The sequence below is a fragment of the Alexandromys fortis genome, unplaced genomic scaffold, assembly GCF_014885135.2.
Source record: "Alexandromys fortis isolate MF-2015 unplaced genomic scaffold, M_Fortis_MF-2015_v1.1 scaffold_0, whole genome shotgun sequence".
Lineage (NCBI taxonomy): Eukaryota > Metazoa > Chordata > Mammalia > Rodentia > Cricetidae > Alexandromys > Alexandromys fortis.
This window is the reverse complement of record NW_026067949.1, coordinates 29,941,548-29,962,291: the sequence shown is the minus strand read 5'-3', so window position 1 is coordinate 29,962,291 and position 20,744 is coordinate 29,941,548. Positions and strand designations below refer to the sequence as shown.

The 20,744-nt window shown below is 40.7% G+C and overlaps 1 protein-coding gene across 1 annotated transcript in view; it reads left to right on the top strand.

Annotated features, from left to right (window-relative positions):
• Scfd2 (sec1 family domain containing 2) overlaps positions 1 to 20,744 on the top strand; it is a 314,706-nt gene that overhangs the window by 113,967 nt on the left and 179,995 nt on the right. The window contains exon 5 of the mRNA XM_050149856.1: positions 3,322 to 3,571. Coding sequence (XP_050005813.1) covers positions 3,322 to 3,571 — 250 coding nt within the window. The remainder of the gene's footprint in view (positions 1 to 3,321; positions 3,572 to 20,744) is intronic.

The following is a 20,744-nucleotide window of genomic DNA, read 5'->3' as shown; positions in this document are numbered from 1 at the left end:
GAGTATCACTGCTCTAATCAGGTCGTATTACTTAGACATGAAGAGATCCCACGATGTTAAGGAACAACATAATGGGACAGTCAGAACTGGAATTAGGTTTTCAAAACAGGGTACTTTTATTTTCCCATAGTTCTTACATCTTTGTAACGGCCCACTGTTTTTGGCTTTGTATCAAATATATCTACTGACTTCTTGGGATGCTTGAAGCATATTTTGAATGTCGTTCTGCTGTTGTGAACAATGGAAGTCATGCTTGTGTCTCTACTGAAGGATTTCTCTTTTTATCATGTATCATAAACCAAAGACTTGAAAATGCAGGCTCAAGGGGCAGATGCTAGCACGTCTTTATTAATGAGTCTCCTGCCCTGATGCACTTTTCAGACCCATCTTTTAAAGGGCTTTCTTCTCTGAGGGTACAGAGCTCCTGCAGGTAGACACATTGTATATAACCCTGGCTGTCAGGATATGGGATGGGAGGCAATGCAGGAATCGTCCTCTTGTAGTCCAAGAAGTTGGCAATGGAATAAGAAACAAATAGGCAAGCTGCAGCCTCTGTGAACCTCTCTGGTCAGGCCAACCACATGGCTCCTTTCTTTAAGGGACTTTGGCACCTGGAGTAGCAGGGAACCCTCCGCTCCTGGTGCTCTGAGGGTGAATTTGCTTTTACTTTCTAAACCACATCTTGTTACCATATGCCAGTAAAACCTCTGCCCTTTCCTTTCTTATCTACTCCAAAGACTTAGCACTTTATTTTCTGTGTAATATGCCATAAACATGTAATTATATTAGAAATAAATGGTAGCTGGGCAGTGGTGGCACACACCTTTAATACCAGCACTTGGGAGGCAGAGGCAGATGGATGGATCTCTTTGAGTTTGAGGCCAGCCTGATTTACAAGAGCTAGTTCCAGGATAACTAGGGCTGTTACACAGAGAAACCCTGTCTTGATCGGTCTGAATTTGAGTGGAAATGGCTGGAAGAGCTCTTTTGGGGTGGCCTCTCCTTGAGCGGAAGTGGATAGAAGAACTCTTTTGAGGTGGCCCACTCTTTGCAATAACCTTCAGCTGTTGGCATCTTTCTATTTAAAGAAAGCATCTTTGCGGTGTTGCTCTGTCCCTGTGTCCTCTTGCTTTGACTTCTCCCATATAAAGAGTGAGAAGCCCCTGAAGTCCCGCCTCTCCATCTCCCTTTCCTGCTCCCCTTTCCCCACCCCCGTAGCACTTACCACCATCTGCTGCACCACAGCATTTACTCTCTCAGTTTTCCAGTCGTGTTTTCCCCTTGACAAGAACTACGAGAGTAGAGAATGTGTCTGCTCTGTTTCTCAGGCCTACAATAATGCAACATAGTAGGTGTTCAGGTGTTGAAGGAGGCCGCTTGTTGGTTCCCGACTGCTCAGCTCCAAAATAATCACACAGAAACTGTATTAATTAAATCACTGATTAGCCCATTAGCTCTAGCTTTGTATTGGCTAACTCTTACATCTTATTTTAACCCATTTCTATTAATCTGTGTATTGCCACAAGGCTGTGGCTTACCGATTAAAATTTCAGCATCTGTCTTCTGAGGGGCTACATGGCTTCTCTCTCACTCCGCCTCCTTTTTCCCATCATTCAGTTTAGTCTTCCCCACCTACCTAAGTTCTGCCCTATCAACAAACCCAAAGCAGCTTCTTTATTAACCAATGGTATTCACAGCATCCAGAGGGGAATCCTGCATCACTCAGGGAACACATGAGTGATGGAAGTTTCCGGTTCTGATAACTTGGATTTTAATTTGAATATGAAAACTAGTGTCTCTTTACCCAAAACTTCAAGATTGGTGCTGAGCCAGGCGGTGGTGGCGCATGCCTTTAATCCCAGTACTCGGGAGGCAGAGGCAGGCGGATCTCTGGGAGTTCCAGGCCAGCCTGGTCTACAAGAGCTAGTTCCGGGACAGGCAGCAAAGCTACAGAGAAACCTTGTCTCGAAAAACAAAAACAAAACAAAACAAACAAACAAAAAAAGATTGGTGCTGAAGGTGTATGTAGTTCCTTGACATAGTAACTCCAGTGATGCAGTGCTCTTATCACGTGTAAGGAATCCTGAAATTATCTTCTGAGTGTCATTTAAGAAGTTGGGGGGTGGTAGACTGGAGAGATTGTTCAGTGGTTTGAGCACTGCCAGTCTTCCACAGGGCCTAGGTTTGATTCCTAGAACCCACGTGGAAGCTCACAGCCCTCTGTCACTCCAGGCCCTGCATATCAAATGACCTCTTCTGGCCTCTGTGGACCCAGCATGCACATGGTGCACACACATGTAACAAAACACTATACACATAAAAATAAATGAAGAAAATTTAGAAATATATATTAAGAAGTTGAGCTGAATTACCTTCAAATTCACCAAAAGAAATATTGAACCCATTTCCATTTGGAGCCATTATTTTATTTGTCAGAGTTAGCAGGAAATGACCTTTGGTTGCTATAAATATTCTGGCCAATGTTTGCCAATATAGAACATATCAAAAATGATATCCTGAAGCTGGGCGGTGGTGGCTCATGCCTTTAATCACAGGCAGAGACAGGCGGATCTCTGTTCAGGACAGCCAGGGCTGTTAGAAAGACTGATTCCTTTAAAGGAGAATCCATACTCATTTGAATATGTAAATTCTGTTAAGGAGAACCCATACTCATTTGAATATGTAAAGTCTATTAAGAAGACTCCACACTCATTTGAATATGTAAATTCTATTAAGGAGACTCCACACTCATTTGAATATGTAAATTCTGTTAAGGAGAATCCATACTCATTTGAATATGTAAATTATGTTAAGGAGACTCCATACTCATTTGAATATGTAAATTATGTTAAGGAGCATCAGCGTTCCTTTAAGCAGATAATCAGCCAGGTTTGTTTTTCAAATTGTATTGCTTTACATTTTTGTTTAAGTTTTCAAGTTTTTGAAATGCTTACATTTTCTTACAGAGCTGGGGATCAAACCTGGGGCCTTGTGTGTGCTAGGTAAACATTCTGCCACTGAGCTACATCCCTTGCCTTTAATCACCTACATTTTATTTTCAAAAAATTTCCATCTCATTTGCTCAAACCACAGTAGGATCATTATCAAAGGGCCTGCAACTTTACTTGTCATTTTATCAAATGTTTTTCAGAATAAAATTTCTAATGCCAGACTTCTTGCAGTGTTCTCGTCAGGATTAATAAACACAGACCTGAAAGACTGTGGTCAATGAGTACCATAAGGATTTCACAAGCCTCTTTGAACTAATGTCCTGTCTTTGTGGAAGGCTGACGTCTCCTCCTGACCTTGCTTCTGTTTCAGAGCCTTGGCGATTCAACCATGGCTGTTGTGCTTAACCAGCTGCTGCCAATGATTAAGTCCCCAAGCCAGAGAACCAGCGAGGACTACAGCCCTGAGGAGCTGCTGATCCTCCTCATCTACATTTACTCTGTCACTGGAGAGTTCACCCTGGACAACGACCTGAGAGCAGCTGAAGAAAGGGTGAAGACAGCATTGGCCCACGTCTTCTCTGAGGAGTCCCTGTTGTCACCGTTGCTGCAGAAGATCACAGGTGAGTGTGAGCACCATTGTAGACCTCAGATCCTGTGTGTACAGAAACCAGGGTTCTGAGTAGAGACTGTCATGGGAGGAGGGGACCATCTACAGCCTCCTGCATGGTCAGCCTGTCTCTCCCATGGTGTCCTTTAACAGTAGTGGTGCAATTTATGTTTGTTGGTGTCAAAGCCTTGGTCAAACAGCAAAATCCTCAGAGAAAAATTGTTTTGTAAGGTGCTAGACAGGGTTTTGGGATTAGAAATCGCCATTTTCAGGAGTTTGAGCCTGCAATACTTCATTTGAATTTTAATTAATTAGTACTATTCTAAATGACACACTAGCTTCCCAGTAAAGTAGACTGTGCTAGTTTGGGGAGAATCTACAATTACCAGAGACTGTAATGCTCCACCTCCACATGTAGTATGTTGACTCTTTTAAGAACTTATATTTGTATAATGCTGATTTCAGTGGTATCAGTTATGCCTAGAAGCTATTGAAGCCTGTACATAAAGCATGGATACTTTAAAGCAGTCCAGGTTTCCCTTCAGTAACTTGAACGTGTGTGTACGTACATGTTTACATGTGTGTAGACATCCCTGCTCAGATAAGTTCGAGTGAGGCAGATTATGTGTGTTTTAGACCCCGGTGGGCCACACTGGGGGAAGGATGGAGACATCTCTGATACAGGCCATGGTGCTGGAGATCTTAGTGTCCCATGCCTGTGTGTTTTATTTTATTCTGACCTTTCCTATGGCTGGTTATGAACAGCAAAACCCTGATGAGATGGAAACTTCGTTCAGTTTCCACAGACGGGAAGCATTTCCTTGCCTGGCATGGAACGTGCTCGCCAGTTTATAATCCACTTAAGTAGAACTTGTGGAATTCGTTGCCATTTTGTTAAGTACAACACTATCTGCCATTACGTGTGTTTGTTTGGTTGGAAATAAATATTGACTTAGAATGGCTTAATATGGTTTATACAATGCTTAGAACAGAGCTTTGATTTAAAGTAAATTTGGATGCTAGGAGAATTTCATTGGAAATTATGTTTAAATGAGCAAGTCCCAAGACAGACAGCAAGGCCAGTGTGCATGTTCTAATTACAGTTGTTTGGGTAGGCTTTATAATGTTTGTATGTTGACAGTTTATTGTTGAAACTGAAGTAACGCTCTAGGAACATTCTCTTAATATTCACTCAAGGTGTTCACTGACCCCGCAGTTCATTTTTTATTAGTTTCTTTACACTTCCTCAGGATATTGCATTTTCTTGCTTTGAAAACATTTCTGTGAATTCATGTTTGTATAGGAAAAAATTGTTAGCTCATAATTTAAAAATTAAAAAATAATAAGTTGTGGAATTTTTGAAGTTTTATTTAAACCTTTATTTTATAATATTAATCATGCATTTTTACCAATATTAACTTTGGGTATTTAGTGTAAGTAGTTAAATGGTACAGAGGTGTTATTTTGACATATGTGAACTAGTCTCTTGAAAACATACATATGAATGCCCACACACATTCCCTCCCTCCCTTCCTCCCTACCTCCTTACCTCCCTTCTCCCCCCTTCTCTTTTTCTCTCTACTTCTGAATACAACAAAAGGACTATATTCCTCAAGCTAAATTTGTGGTTGATTAGTATGGACGTATCTTTATTAATTATGTTGAGAACTCAAATGTCCTAAAGAAGGGTTTATATTCATAGATGCTGCTAAGGAAAATGTGACATTTGGGTATTGGGGTAGAAACTTAATCATATAGTAGTGGAGGAATTGTGACTCAGTTCTATTAGGAACAGATACTTCAACCTGTATCTAAAAACTGCACTGTCTTCCAGGGAGCCTGTGATCAGTACTGTCTTTCTTTATTTAAATTTTTTAATTGATTTTATTGAGCTATACATTTTTCTCTGCTCTCCTCCCTTCTTCTCCCCTCCTACTCTCTCCCATGATCCCCCTGTTCCCAATTTACTCAGGAGATCTTGTCTTTTTCTACTTCCCAGGTAGATTAGATCCATGTATGTCTCTCTCAGGATCTTCATTGTTGTCTAGGTTCTCTGGGATTGTGGTTTGTAGGCTGGTTTTCTTTGCTTTATGTTTAAAAACCACTTATGAGTGAGTACATGTGATAATTGTCTTTCTGTGTCTGGGTTATCTCATTCAATATGATGTTTTCTAGCTCCATCCATTTGCCTACAAAATTTAAGATGTCATTATTTTTTTCTGGAGTAGTAGTACTCCATTGTGTAAATGTACCACATTTTCCTTATCCATTCTTCGGTCAAGGAGCATTTAGGTTGTTTCCAGGTCTGGCTGTGACAAATAATGCTGCTATGAACATGGTTGAGCACATGTCCTTGTGGCATGTATATACCCAAAAGTGATATTATTGGGTCTTGAGGAAGGTCGCTTCCTAATTTTCTGAGAAATTGCCACACTGACATCCAAAGGGGCTGTACCAGCTTGCACTTCCACCAGCAGTGCAGAAGTGTTCTCTTTTCCCCACATCCTCTCCAGCATAAGTTGTCATCAGTGTTTTTGATCTTGGCCATTCTTACAGGTGTAAGATGGAATCTCAGAGTTGTTTTGATTTGCATTTCTCTGATGACTAAGAATGCTGAGCATTTCCTCAAGTGTCTTTCAGCCATTTTAGATTCCTCTGTTGAGAGTTCTCTGTTTAGGTCTGTACTCCATTTTTTTTATTGGATTATTTGTTCTTTTGATGACTAATTTCTTGAGTTCTTTGTATATTTTGGAGATTAGTCCTCTGTCTGATGTGGGGTTGGTGAAGATCTTTTCCCATTCTGTTTTCTTTTATTGACTGTGCCCTTTGCTTTACAGATGCTTTTCAGTTTCAGGAGGTCCCATTTATTAATTGTTTCTCTGAGTGTCTGTGCTGCCCTGGGCTAATATTCAGGAAGTGGTCTCCTGTGCCAGTGGTCAGTACTGTTCTTATTTTACTTCAAGGCATTTTCTTGACTCTGAGTAGCAGAATTTATTTGATTCCTCATGTATATTCTTTGGTTAATGAAAATATTTTAAAAATTAATTTTGAAAATAAGTAATCAATAAAAGAATTATGCACCAACTATTTTACTTAGCAGGATAACAAAATACCTTGTTTTATCTGTTAAAAACTTCATCAAGGGCCGGGTGGTGGTGATGCATGCCTTTAATCCCAGCACTTGGGAGGCAGAGGCAGGCGGATCTCTGTGAGTTCGAGGCCAGCCTGGTCTACTAGAGCTAGTTCCAGGACAGGAACCAAAAAGCTACGGAGAAACCCTGTCTCAAAAAAATCCAAAAAAACCCCCCAAAACTTCATCAAACTGTCTTTTCTCAGTTGCTAAGTAGTAGCTCCGCATTTGACTCTGGGTTTTGTGGATATGAAGCCCATGTCTTTAGACATGTGATGCAAAGCTGCTTCAAGCCCATGTCACTGCTACATCCACTGCATGCCACAGCTCAGGCTTACTCACCCACACTGTTTCATGCCATGCATGCCCAGCCATTCCATTAGTATCTGGAGAGAAAACCAACCTGTGGTTGAAATTTTAGATATTGCCCTTGCTTTTTATCCGTTATCATTATATAGTTGTATATGTGTGCCATACCCCCCCCCCCATTTTTACAAGTGCTTCCTCTTTTCACTGCAATTGTAATAAATTACAATATTATTTATAGCCATAGAAGTCTGTTGGTTACCTGGCTTTTAGAAGCAAGAGTAACAAACTTTAATTCTGCTTATTTCAATAATATCTTTTGACAGTAATTGCCCATGTTTAAAATCCATATTTTTTATCTATTCATTATGTAATTTATTTTTTGACAGTTGCTTTTGTGTCTCTGCATTCTTCCTTTGTATAGGAAGGATAATAGGAAACTGTGATTAGTAAAACAGAACAAAAGCTGAGCATGTTGGTCAGTGGCAGCATACTGTTTTCTTTTTAATCTGCACTCTTTAAATGGATACTTCCCAGGCACATTTCTAGAGTGGTGGGCAATTCTTTTCTATTCATGCAAAGTAACTAGGATTGGCTTTGGGGGGTTGTGGGTGGGAACCTGGAAGGAGAAAACTGGCCTGGCTTGCTTATGCTGGTTGGTGTCCTCAGTCCTGCTAAGTTCAAAGAGAATATGAGTTTCTGTATACTTCAGTGTTCGCCTGCCAGCCACAAGAAAAATAAATCCATCTGAACTGTTTTCAGAGAATGAAATTTAATGCAGATTTTGAAGTGCACGCTTGGAATGTTGTCCTGCAGAGAGGTGTACCGGAAAAAGCTGAAGGTTTGAATACAGAAAACCATGATTTAAAAGTTCTGGCCTGCCGCTTCCTAGCAGTGTGATGTTAGCTGGCAGCTCCCTGGCCTTGAGCCTCGATACTGATCATCACTGTCCTTATTGATCACCTGTGATTGCTGAGCATAAAATAGGAATTAGTTTTGGGTCCATTTGGGGTTATAATTAAAGAATTCTTTAACAGAAGGTTGAGCCCCTCAAACGTTTACAGCTGATGCACGTAGGCAGAGAGATGTTTGCATAGCTTCCTGGCTAATTTTTTTTTTTTGCCAACTTTACACAAGTTAGAGTGTGAAGTTTAGAAAGGAGGAACCTTAATTGAGAAAATTCCTCTACCAGATTGGCCTGTGGAGATGTTCTTCTTGAGTGTCCTGGAGCTGTAGTCTTGAGGTAGGAGTTTCTCTAGAGACCGCCTGTCTAGGGTTTGGATAAGACGAAAAGAAAGGGAAAGGGAACAGGCAGTTATTGGTTGAGTCTCTACCCCACCATCATTTTTATTAGGGAAACAGGAGTTTTCACGAAAGCTTCATCCAGAAACAACAAGGTGAGTGTTTTGTTAGAAGAAGGACTGTGGGGATGGGCAGTAGGTAGGAACTTATGTTTGCCACAGTTAGCACTCTAGACATTCTTGGCAGGGAATTCTAAAGCAAGATGAAGTACTTGAAGGTTAAGCAATAACCTACATGTCCTTATTCTTAAAATATTGGAATTGTTTTCATTTAAAATGCTAAAAAGATATATTGTCATGAGCTGGCAGCATTGGGCTTATATCCCACTTTCAGTTTATCAGTATTGACTGGAACACATCTTTTCATTTAGCATTATTCTAAATTCTTCAAGCATAGAAACTCTGGGGCAGCAGCAGCATTAAGTGTTATGGCTCTGAACAAGGACTTGGTGCAGAAAGGTCTAGCTTCTGATACTCAGTAATTGTGGATCATTTAATATCATAGATTCTCAGCTTCTTCATAAATAAAATACAGCCACATGAGCTAAGATGGACAAAGTGCCTGACACACAGCCTAATGCATAATGTGTCATCGTTGTTGTGTATCAATAATGAACTCCATTGCTGAGTTAAGTCTGACTAAATAGGATTCCTTAGAGACAGAATTTGGGTGCAACACCAGGCAATGATGCCTGGCAGTTCTAGGTAATAAAACTGTAGCGTTAAAAGCATACTTTTATATATTCCCAGGGATAGCAACAAATACAAGCAGGAGTCTATAATCTCACAAGTCTAATAAACATATCATTGACATCTCAGCTCCAGTGAAGTGTACCTGAAATGCTAACGTCTTTCCCTCTGTGATAATTTCTTCACAACACACTACTAGGTTTTGAACATGTTTTGGGACAGAAGGCAAAGTTATATCTAAAACAAAAACAATAGAGTTTTAGTTTTGACCATGTTTTCATTTTTCAGTGACAGTGCTGTGGGGGTTTGAATCATGTGCTGGAACCCTTGGTCTCCAGTTGGTGGTATTGTTTGGGAAGGTCTAAAAAGTGTGGCCTTACTGGAGGAAACATATTGCCTGGGAAGGCCTTTGAGGTTTCAAGGCCTCGTGGGGGCGCTCAGCATTCTGCTCCACCTGCCATGTCTACTTGCTGCCTTGCCTCCTATCTCTCCAAACAAACCCTTCCTTCTATAAGTTGCTTTGGTCATGGTATTTTACCACAACAATGGAAAAGTAATACAGTTGCTTTCTCTGATAAATCTAGGCGCACTCTTTGGTGGTTTTGTATTTGCCTAGATTTTTACACCTAGGATACATAAGACACAGTATTACTATGCTTTGATAGAGGGACTATTCTCAGCAGTTATCCATGTATTCACTTTACACACAAAGAAATCAAGACAACCAACAGTAACTGCCTTTCCTCAAACCACCAACCAGATATCCTGTTGAGTGAAGGAACTGGACTAAATCCTGTCTCTGGATTTTCAGTCTAGACTTCTTAGTAGGCCAATGGTTCTCAGCTGTGGCTTTGGATTTCCTGCAGAAACTCAGGACTTGCAACTGAGGTCCATCAAATAGAGTATTTCGGGAATCATCTAGAAACAGAGTTACTCCTTGCATATGAACACACAAATATTTGCAGATCTATTGTGATTTATTAAACCTTTTCCTCAGGTTTGTAGAAGGTAATTCTTATAAAATGTGAAACATTTTCAAGCAGAGAGTTGTAAAAGAAAAAATAAAAGAGAAGGTAATATGAGTTTCTCCTTTGAGATTTCTTTTACCATCACGTCTGCATCCTTTTCTCGTCTCAGGGGTTTCTCTTAGTAGTACATCAAACTTCAGATGATGCATTTCTCTATATTTCCGTTCATCTGGATACCATTCCAATTTAGAAAAACAACTCTGCACATCTTTCTCTTGAGCATTTCTTCTGGCTTGGTAATAACAAAGGATTCCTATGTTAACCCTAAGAGTGATTCTGCAAGTCTGTCATTGACCTTTGCATTATATACAAGAATGGTAATGCTTTATTGTAGGTGATAGTGTACCAACCCATGACTGCAGAGTCAAGACACACAGCTAAAGAAACTCATTGGGATTAATAGAAAATTCCATGCAAGGTTTTACCTCATCCCTTGGGTCTAACCTGTGGATTCTCATGTATTATGGCATGCACGTATCAGACATTTCCACAAAGTACTGTACTTTTCTCTCTTGTCTCGGGCCTTCCAGAGCAAAACAGAGACATTATCAAGTTGTTTTCTATAGTGGCTTGCAATCCTGTTTCTCTATCTGGGTCCTTACTTTTCTTGATTTCTAAGATTTCTGCTGCAAACTCTGATGAAGAACATATGTCTGCTCCCCAATCACTCCCCTGAGAAATGTTGGAACTGTTACATTTGGTTTTACTCTCCAACATATTAAAACAGTTAACCACAGCACATATTACTAAATAGCCATATCAAGTGAAGTTGAAAATGTTTACTACATATTTAAAATACATCACGAGCTGTGCAGAAAGAAATGCAGAGCTGCCTATGGCGCTAACCAGCAAAGCAGGCTCCCTAACGCAAGGGATCCCTACAAATTACTTTTTAAGCACTTCATTTTTCCCTGACACATCATATAAAGCAATCATTCTTAATTGTAACACTTGGACATATCTTCTTGTGCTGATATTTATGTGTATATAAATGCATAAAGTATAATGTCTTTGCCACCACTTTCTGTATCTGTAACTAGTACAAACTGTAGTGCTGTCATGTACCAAACAACAGTGATGCCTCAGTTAGCCACGGACAGCACATGTGACAGTGGGCTCACGAGGGTCTTACGCTTGCTGTCTCTTGACTGCAGCAGAAGCCATGTAGAGTGTAACCTACACCATCTACATGTGTGTTCACGAGGGTCTCATGCTTGCTGTCTCTTGATTGCAGCAGAAGCCATGTAGAGTGTAACCTACACCCTCTAAATGTGTGTTCACGAGGGTCTCATGCTTACTGTCTCTTGATTGCAGCAGAAGCCATGTAGAGTGTAACCTACACCCTCTACATGTGTGTTGTCAGCTCTGGTGTTCCCGTTATGATGTAATCACCTGATGATGTATTTCTTGGAACACACCCCATTGTTAAGCCGCTAATGACTAGATGAATGCATATATGGTATAAATTTCCAAATAATAAAAAAATGTGTAATATACAAGGGTAGTTGTTTTGAAAACATGGCTAAATTTTCAAAACAGGTATGGCCAAAAATACCACAATGGGGAGAAAACCAGCTCCCCTAGTATGTATGCCCATTGGAAAACAACTTGAATTTTTCAATGTTCAGTGGTTCTCAACCTTCATAAATCTGTGACCCTTTACTATGTTCCTTATGTTGTGGTGACCCCTAATTGTAAAATTATTTCATTGCTACTTTGTAGCTGTAATTTTGCTATTGTTATGAGTAGTAATATAAGCATCTGATGTACAGAATATCTGATATGTGACCCCAAAGGAATCACAACCCACAGTGGGAACCTGCTGCTCCAGTGTCTTATAAAATAGCATCAGAGTTGGCATTGACTGAAATGATATCTGAAACGAACGCCAGGCATTGTGGCCTGGGCTTATGATCTCAACACTCAGGGGCCTGAGGCAGGAAGATCACGGTTAGCCTGGGCTACACAGCGAGTTCCAGGCGTAGGAAAAGAAAGAGGATGAACAAAGGATTAAAGCTTCTCAAACCTTGTAATTGTCCCTCCACATTCAATTAACTATAATAATTGTGATTGTCATGTAATTATTTATAATTCTTTGGCTATAAGATTTTGAAGAACAGGGATTGTTACTTGGATGAAATTTCATCTCTGCTTTATTTACATTTCCTTACGATGATTTATAATTGGACTTTCTTGAATACTAAAGTCATATTCATTTTGCTCCCTGATTATCATAATAGAACTTAAAAATCACTTGTAAACTCACTCTCCAGAGAAAGAGTCCTAAAATTTTGATATGTACTGGTGCAAAATCAATCAGTAAATAGATAAGTGATAAATGTCAGATGATAGTGTCAAAAATATTTTGTTTTACATGTTTTGGAGTTGGTTTGTTGTAGCCATGGTGCCTTGGATAAAATCACAGGTATGTAGCATGATAAATGTATTAAAAAGTGATGCTGTGAAGGAAGATCTTGAGAATGTTGGTGTCTTAATATTTATGGAGAGTGAAGAAAAACATTGTGGTACAAACATTTCAACATTTCAGCCTAAATTTATATCAAAGATGGATGGTAGATAGATAGATAGATAGATAGATAGATAGATAGATAGATAGATAGATAGATAGATGAATAGATAGAGGCAAAGATGGATGGATGGGTGAGTGGGTGGATAATAAGAAAGAGATACAAAGCCGGGCAGTGGTGGCGCACACCTTTAATCCCAGCACTCGGGAGGCAGAAACAGGCAGATCTCTGTGAGTTCGAGACCAGCCTGGTCTACAAGAGCTAGTTCCAAGACATGCTCCTAAAGCTACAGAAAAACCCCGTCTCAAAAAAACAAAAAAGAAAAAAAAAAAGAAAAGAAAGAAAGAGATACAACAGACTTTAGGCTGGGACTTCTTGGATGATGGGAGAATGAAAGAGCTACATGTAGAATACTGAAAAGGGGCATGTGTGCAAGCACAGTGAAATTGACTTGTGTTTTGAAATGTAACTATAAATATAATCAGAAATGTAATTCTCATAGAAGCTGACTGTCTTCATGTGTTGCCCGTTTACTCTATCCTTAGCACCTGGACTGAATTGGTCCCAAGCAGAGTGGTGATTTTCACTGAAGCAAATATAAAATGAAGCCCCTCCTTTTTCTTACTCCTTTCATTTTTTAAAGCAAAACACATGGCTGCACCTCTTCTTCAGGCTCTTGGTTTGTTGCCAAGCTGACAGAGCCAACTGGAACAGGAAACTGATATGGTGCAGTGCTCATTAGCAATGTCCATTTTCTAGTGCACAAGTGTTAGTGTGTTAGGTTTGAGAGGCTGTGGCTCTATCCAAACCATTCACCAAAATGAGTGAACTCTATTTCTTTATCTGTGTCATTCTGCCGAAGATAACTTAATCTGAACAATTCGTTTCACACAGTGGTGTAGGATGCGAGGTTCCTTCCCTGTGTATATCAACACCATCCAAGAAATTCAGTCACTGGCCAAGAAAGGTTTCTTTCTAATTAAACGTGTTTGGATCCTTTTCTGGCCTGGAATGCACACCCTTTTGTGAGTATGGAAACCAAACACTGGAGTAACTGTAGTTGCAGCTGCTAGTGTTTCTTCACCTCTGTGTTTCGTGGGAAGCGAAGCAGCACACTTGTCTTTACACTGTGTTCCCAGAAACTGGTTCCCATATAGTGTATAGTTGTATTTTTATTCATTTTAAAACTTAATGTCTGTCCTGCCATCGCCTTCATCCTTTCTGTTCCTCATCTCACACCTCTCTGAGAGAAATCAAAAAGCAGCCACAGAGCACCTCGGTGACTGGGAGCTTAGGGAGTTAGTGCACTTCACCTCGGTGACTGGGAGCTTAGGGAGTTAGTGCACTTCCCTTGATTTTTTTCTAGTTGTTCTCCTAGGAAACAGGAATCCAGACAAGAATGACATCATCGGCCTCTTTAGAAACAGGCATTTGTAATCACTTTTGACTCGGGGTGATTATAGCATTTCAGAGGAGCAGCCCTGCTAGGTACAGGCTGGAAGTGTGGGAGCTGTTGTATGTCTGGGAAGCCATCCTCAGAGTCTTCTGCAGAACAAAAGCCAGCCAGGGGTGTGTGCGGTAGAGGTTTGTGGATGGTTCATGTGCAAGGAAAACTAGCATTAGCTATTCTTATTGTTATTATCTTGGCAGTTCCTGCTTGAGCCAAATCATGCCTAAATTTATTTTAAACACATATTTCACATGTAAAAAAAGTCAGGAAAATATTTCTGGGGAAAAAAGTATCTATGTTCTTCCTATGTTTGCCTCTCCCCGTGTGGGGATTAAGCATAGGACCTTGATGGTGCCAGGCAACATTCCAGTGCTGAGCTATACACCCAGCACCATGTTTCGTGCTTTTGATGGGCTCTTGTTTTTCTTTCTATTTGACAGTAGGGAAAAAAAAACCATTTTCTCCTAAAATAATAGAATAGCTAAAGTACACATGATCAGGCTGAAAAAAATCTGGGCTATTAATCCTCAGGGTGGTAGGGAGGAGCCCCACACAGAGTGTGCTACCCAGGGCGTCCTCTGTGTCTGGATTCAGCAGCACACCCTCTGTCCTGGGCCTTGCAGAGCAGTGGAGTTTCATTTTCCATAGTCACCTTTCCCTGGGGGCTGTTTTCTTCTCTCAGTGCCTTTGTTCCTACCAGAGTCTTGTGCTTAAATATGTTATACTCCCTGGGTACAGAGGTCCTCCAGCTGCTTCTCCAGGGCAGTACAGTTAACCCCTGGAGAGTTCCAAACCACAGCCTGAAGTCAGCCTCCCCCCCCCTCCATACTGCTGCACTGCACCCCATCCCGCTGTGCATTTTGAAGTGAACGTGGTTCATTATATAGTTGTGTAATAATTTCATCTGTGTTTGGCCTTCCCTTCTGGACAATAACCCCCCTGGGTTTTGCACACCACTGTACCTCAACTGTTAATCTTGTCTACAGGCACATAGTAGGCTCTTGCTTAGTATTAACTGAACAGTAATTGCTAATGAAGAAGGAAGCTGTGATTCTGTTTTAGAGGCAGAGTTCAAGGTCAGCCTGGTCTACAAGAGCTAGTTCCAGGAGAGGCTCCAAAGCTACAGAGAAACCCTGTGTCGAAAAACAAAAACCAAACAAAACAAAAATGCAAGAAGTGGTTGGAACTGAGTGGTAGCTGCATCTTAGGAACCTACACTCCTCCAAAATCTGTTCCTTGCTTCATTTTGTAATATTGCCTATCGCCCACAAATGCCATGGAGCATGCGCTTTGGCTGAACCTTCGCTGAAGTGTTCGTGGGCACCTCACTGTCAGTGGAATGACAGTGACACACGGTTGGGATCTACTTGGAAATGGCCCACTAGTTTGGTGACGTTACTGTAAACAGGAACTTGAGACCCTCACAGGCATAAGTGTCCTCACAGATTCAGAAATGCATCCAGCGCTGTATGTGGCACGTGAGCCACTTGGCAAACATTTGTTAACTGTGTAAATCTGCCACTGGAATCCCGAGTGTTTGGGGATTCAGGGACATTTGCTTAGTTGGAAGATGACATGAAGAAGCAGCTTGGGAATATTAATTACATCCTTAAATACCTGCAGACTTTGGATGGTGACCAGCAATTTTCCATTTGCAGAAAATCTGGGGTTTTATTTTTATTTGTGAAAGGTTACCTTGGCTACTGTCTGTCAAAAGCCATTTGGGAAATATTGAACTTTGGTGACCTTACAAATTTCAACACACTTTCTTTTCATTCAAGGAAATGTCCTCTTGAGTTCAATCAGGCCTGACCATCTCTAACCTAGTACTTTTTCTGAGTTAACAAGGAGCACTTGTTTCGTTAACACCCAGGCTCTGCCTTTCCAAAGTACAGGTTAGCCATCTCTTCCACTGTCTTAGGAACAGGGTTCTCAAATCCTTGGCTTTCCATACTGGTTGTGTTGTCAGTGCTCTCAAGCAATTTATGACACCTTTTTTGGGTAGTTTTCTTAATTAGTAGTGCCCGGATCATGACATCAACAATACGTGGTATGTGGGTATCTGAGCTCATTTTTGAAAATTAGTTTTGTCTCCCATTTTCCTGGCTTTAATGAGGTATAGTTGGCAAACTGAGCTGTGCATGTGTGTGTGTGTGTGTGTGTGTTAAATGAATCTATTGATTTAAGAATTGCTACCTCTTGTCATCATATTGTAAAAATGTTATATGTTTTCTTTTTATTTATTTACTTTTCCGATGCTGGTGATCAAACCAAGGCCCTTATGCAGATTAGGCAGGCACTCTACCACTGAGCTATAACCCCAGCCTATTTTATCTTTTCTCCTTTCATCTATGATCAAGCTTGGTATTTGTGATGAATAGTTTTATGTCAACTGTTGAAATAAGGAGCGGCGGCGGGGCTGCGTCCCCAACACCCCGGCCGCTTGGCTAGCTCATGCCCGAAATAACAACACACAAACTGTATTCATTTAAGAACTGCTTGGCCCATGAACTCTAACCCTTACAGGCTAATTCTCGCACCTGGACTAGCCCATTTCTAATAATGCGTGTAAGCACCCCAAGGTGCGCTTACCAGGAAGATTCTAGCCTATGTCCATCTTCATCGCATGTGCCTCAGAGAGCAGAGCTATCACGTCTACCCGGGAGGGCTGAGCATGGCGTCTCTGCTCCAGCAGAGCTGTTGGGTCTCTCCAGGAGCAGAGCAGAGTCTGACCTCACTTCCTCTTCCGCCCAGCATCCTATTCTGTTTATTCCACCCACCTATGTTCTAAGCTATGAGGCCAAGCAGTTGGTTTATTATAATTAACTAATTACCTTCCTCCATCAGTCAACTTGACACAAGCTAGAGGTGTCAAAGTGGAGGGAACCTCAGTTGAGAAAATGCCTCCATAAAATCGGGCTGTAGCCAACTTCTGGGAAATCTTCTTAATTAGTGATTGATATGGGAGGTCCCAGCCCATTCTGAGTGAGGCCACTGGGTTGACTGGTGGTCCTGGGTTCTATAAGAAAGCAGCTGAATAAGGACTATGATGTAGAAGTATAAGCCCAATAAAACCTTTTCTCCTCAAGTTTTCTTTGGTTATGGTGTTTCATTACAGCAATAGTAACCCTAACTAGGATAGTATTGTAAAGCAAGAACTTTTCAGTACATAATTCACGGTGCCCATTTTTTTCCTGGTTATAAAAGACAGAAGAGGCAGTTTCTTTATTCGTTAACCAAGAAAAGCAACACAGCGACAGAAGTACCTCATACACCATTTTATCACTGCGTCTTACTATTGAATACCTCCTGTGTGCCAGGCAAGAGTAGGTTCTGGGGATGCTGTAGGCAAGCTGAAAAAGGCCATGCCCTCAAAGAACTTATGCCTTAATGGTGACATCCTTTGCCATTCATGTTTATGTTCCTCTCATATGGTATGGTACATGATATGCAGTAAGTCCTTCGAGTGGGTTTGGTATACACTGAGTATAACTCAATTGAAGTGGAAATCCAATGAGCTCTGAAGGGAAGAAGAATAATCTAAGCTTTCTCCACTTGCAGGCTCTCTTGTCTTGTTGTTTTATTTGTTTATAGTTTTTTCATTATAAAAGCATTTCTTTATTAAATTCCATCTTAATCAACCCTGAATGAAAATGAGGACATGATCACTCCTAGGTATGGTTGACGAGAAGGTTTATACTTTAGATACGAGGGAGAGGCATCTGGAGGAGTCCTGACTGAACCTGGCTAGAAGAATAGACTGAGAGGAGAGGAAAGGGGAAGAGAGGGAGAGAAGAAGAGAAGAGGAGAGGAGAGAAGAGGAGAGGAGAGGAGAGGAGAGGAGAGGAGAGGAGAGGAGAGGAGAGGAGAGGAGAGGAGAGGAGAGGAGAGGAGAGGAGAGGAGAGAGGGCAAATGGCCAAAGAGAAGAGCAGAGGACTAAGAACACCAAGAAGCCCAGAGCAGAGCTAAGAGAGAGCACATAGCCAAAATAGCCAAATTATATAAGAGAGAGAACCTAGGGAAAGGAAAGCAAGGCAGAAGCTGGAGGGGTTAGGGTATGGGCCCGTGGGAAGTTCTGAGAGGAGCCAGGACTCTATCACTGGGACTTGTGATGCTGAGAACTGGCAGACTGGTGGCCAGGGCCCGCTATGGAATTTTAATAGGCTCCTCAGTTAGCCATTCACCCAGGTTTCCTAGGGACCTTTGTTCATTTTGAAGTTCTTTTTTTTAATTTTGGTTTAAACAGAGCTTAGTTTTAAAAAGGAACTACTAATAAAACTTAAAATCAGTGCTTAAACTCTAAATTGTGGCAGATTCACTTACATATTAGCAAGTGACATAGGTCAATACGACCTCAATAGATAGAAATCCCATCAGTATACCTTTTTGAGATTATAATATAATTACATAACTTCCCTTTTCCCTCCCTTCCCTTCAAACCTTCCCAAATGCTCCTCATTGCTATCTTTTAAATTAATGCATTCCCTATTTTCTATTGTGTGTGTTTCTAAATGCATAAATATAATCTTCTCAGTCTATATTATGTTACTTGTGTAGGTTTTCAGTGCTGACCATTTGATATTAGATAATCATTTGGTTTGCTCTTCCCTGGGAAGACTATTTCTTTCAATCCCAGGATAGTTGACTGGAGTTGTTTGTGTAGGGTTTAGGCCTCATGGACTTTCCCCAACCACATTAGCTTATCCTGGTGGTCTCATTCAGCCATGGTTAGGCAGTCAGTTTGGTGAGACTTTATGGGTACAGTTTTTGACATTCTTAGGAGACACACTCTCACAGCAAGTTTCCTGTTCCTCTGGTGTAGAGATTTATTTTAACATTAAGCATTGCCAATGCCCCTGCACAGTCATAACTGTCTGCCGTCTACCAGTCCTCTGGGAAAGAGTTTGTTTTCTTTACGTCTCACCAATATACCACAGTATTAAGCTTCTGAATTTTTGCCACTCTGTTGGGCTATTTTGGTGTCAGATATCATTCCAACATGATTTTTTTTCTTTTAAGTAAGTGAAGTTGATCATATTTTCATATTTTAAATTACCTTTTCATCTTTGTGTGAATTATCTATGTGTACTTTTTGTCACTTTTAAAAATTATTTTTTATGTCTTTTAAATCAAATCTTAAAAGTTGTTTATAAATTAGAAGCATTAGTTCTCCATGAGCTATCTGCATATAATTTGACTATGACTTTACGTATGGTGTTTGGTTCCTTAATACGCAAATATACTGATTTTCATTTTAAATTCTGTCTGAATGTTGAGTCATGGTTGCAAAGTCTTTTCTACCTTCAAATACAGAAGAACTTTCCCAGTCAGAATGTAATTGTTTAAATTTCTTTTTGTTTTTATTGGATCACTTTGGAATTTTTTTTTATAATTGACATGAGGAATAAGTCAAACTTTCTTTTGACAAATTGCTGTCTGGTTGTCCTATCATTGTCTGCTAAAAGGTCTAATTTGGGAGCCAATGGGATGGCTTAGATGGTAAGTACACCTGATGACAAGAGTTCAATTAACCTGAGTTCAATCCCCAGAACCGAAAGGTGGAAGAAGAGAACCAGCTCCATAAAATTGTCCTTTGATTCTAACCCCCAACAAATAAATGTGATAAGTGGACAGATGATAGATGGGTAGGTGGGGGGCTGGCTGGGTAGATGAATGGGTGGGTGGATTTTAAAGCTATATTTTTGGTCTCAGAGCTGACACACCTGTTTTCATGTATTAGAATTTCCCCTTTGGTCAAGGACTCCTTGTGGGTTTGCTGTTCCATTCCACTGGTCTGCATGTCTCTTTGTGCTTCTGGACTCATGTTAGTTAGCTGTAGAGATTTCCAGGAAGGTCTCAATATCCCTGCCTGGCCATTCCTCCTCATGGGTCTTCTTTGTCACCTGATAGTCTTTGGTTACTTTCTCATATGAAATTATATGTAGTGAAGTCAGTTTATCTATTTCCAGGAGAAAAATAGTTTAAACTGATTTAAAAATTATTTACTAGCTCAATTAGAGGAACCATTTTGATGGCACAGAAACATCCTTAGCAAGCATTGGGTCATTGCTCCATTGTTCACATCTGCATTTTTCTTTGTTCCTGTATGTATCAATTCCTTAAGTTTGTATTCCTAAGAATTAAATCTTCCTCTGTAGTTACTGCAAGAGGAGCTTTCTCTATCACTATACGTTCTTAAAATTGTCAGCCTATGTTCAAGGAGCAAAGAAACTTCTTCCATGAGTGTAACTTCCTCAGTATCAATGGAAAAGTGTAAACTCTCACATGTGTTCTGTGAACTAGGATCTAATGGAACCCTGCTTTATGTAACTGTAAAAGAAAAGTATTGCTAAGTGAGAATAGCATGCTGCAAACTGGCTTTGCCTTAGATCCGTGCCACAGGAGCATAGTGAGAAGAATCGAGTGAGGGAAAGGACTAAAGGAGGTCCCGGTGTCCTCATAACCACACCAGTACTTGGAAGCACAGCTCTTCCCCAGCGCAGGAGTGACTGGTGTGACCCCACAAAGCCACTGGTCCTGAGTTCCCATTAGCCGGGCTTTCTTATAATGTACCAGAGGTGAGTGTGTTAAGTACGTTAGCACATGGGAAACATTGGTAGTTTCTTTCTGCTCATGGGAGCTGCAGTGCTTCAGTGTAATCTTTGTGTTTGACATTTTCTGTCTTCCTTGAGGCATTTGAAGTTGTGCCAGAACTGGGGATTTTTCTCTTCTGTACTTAATCTCACAGCTGT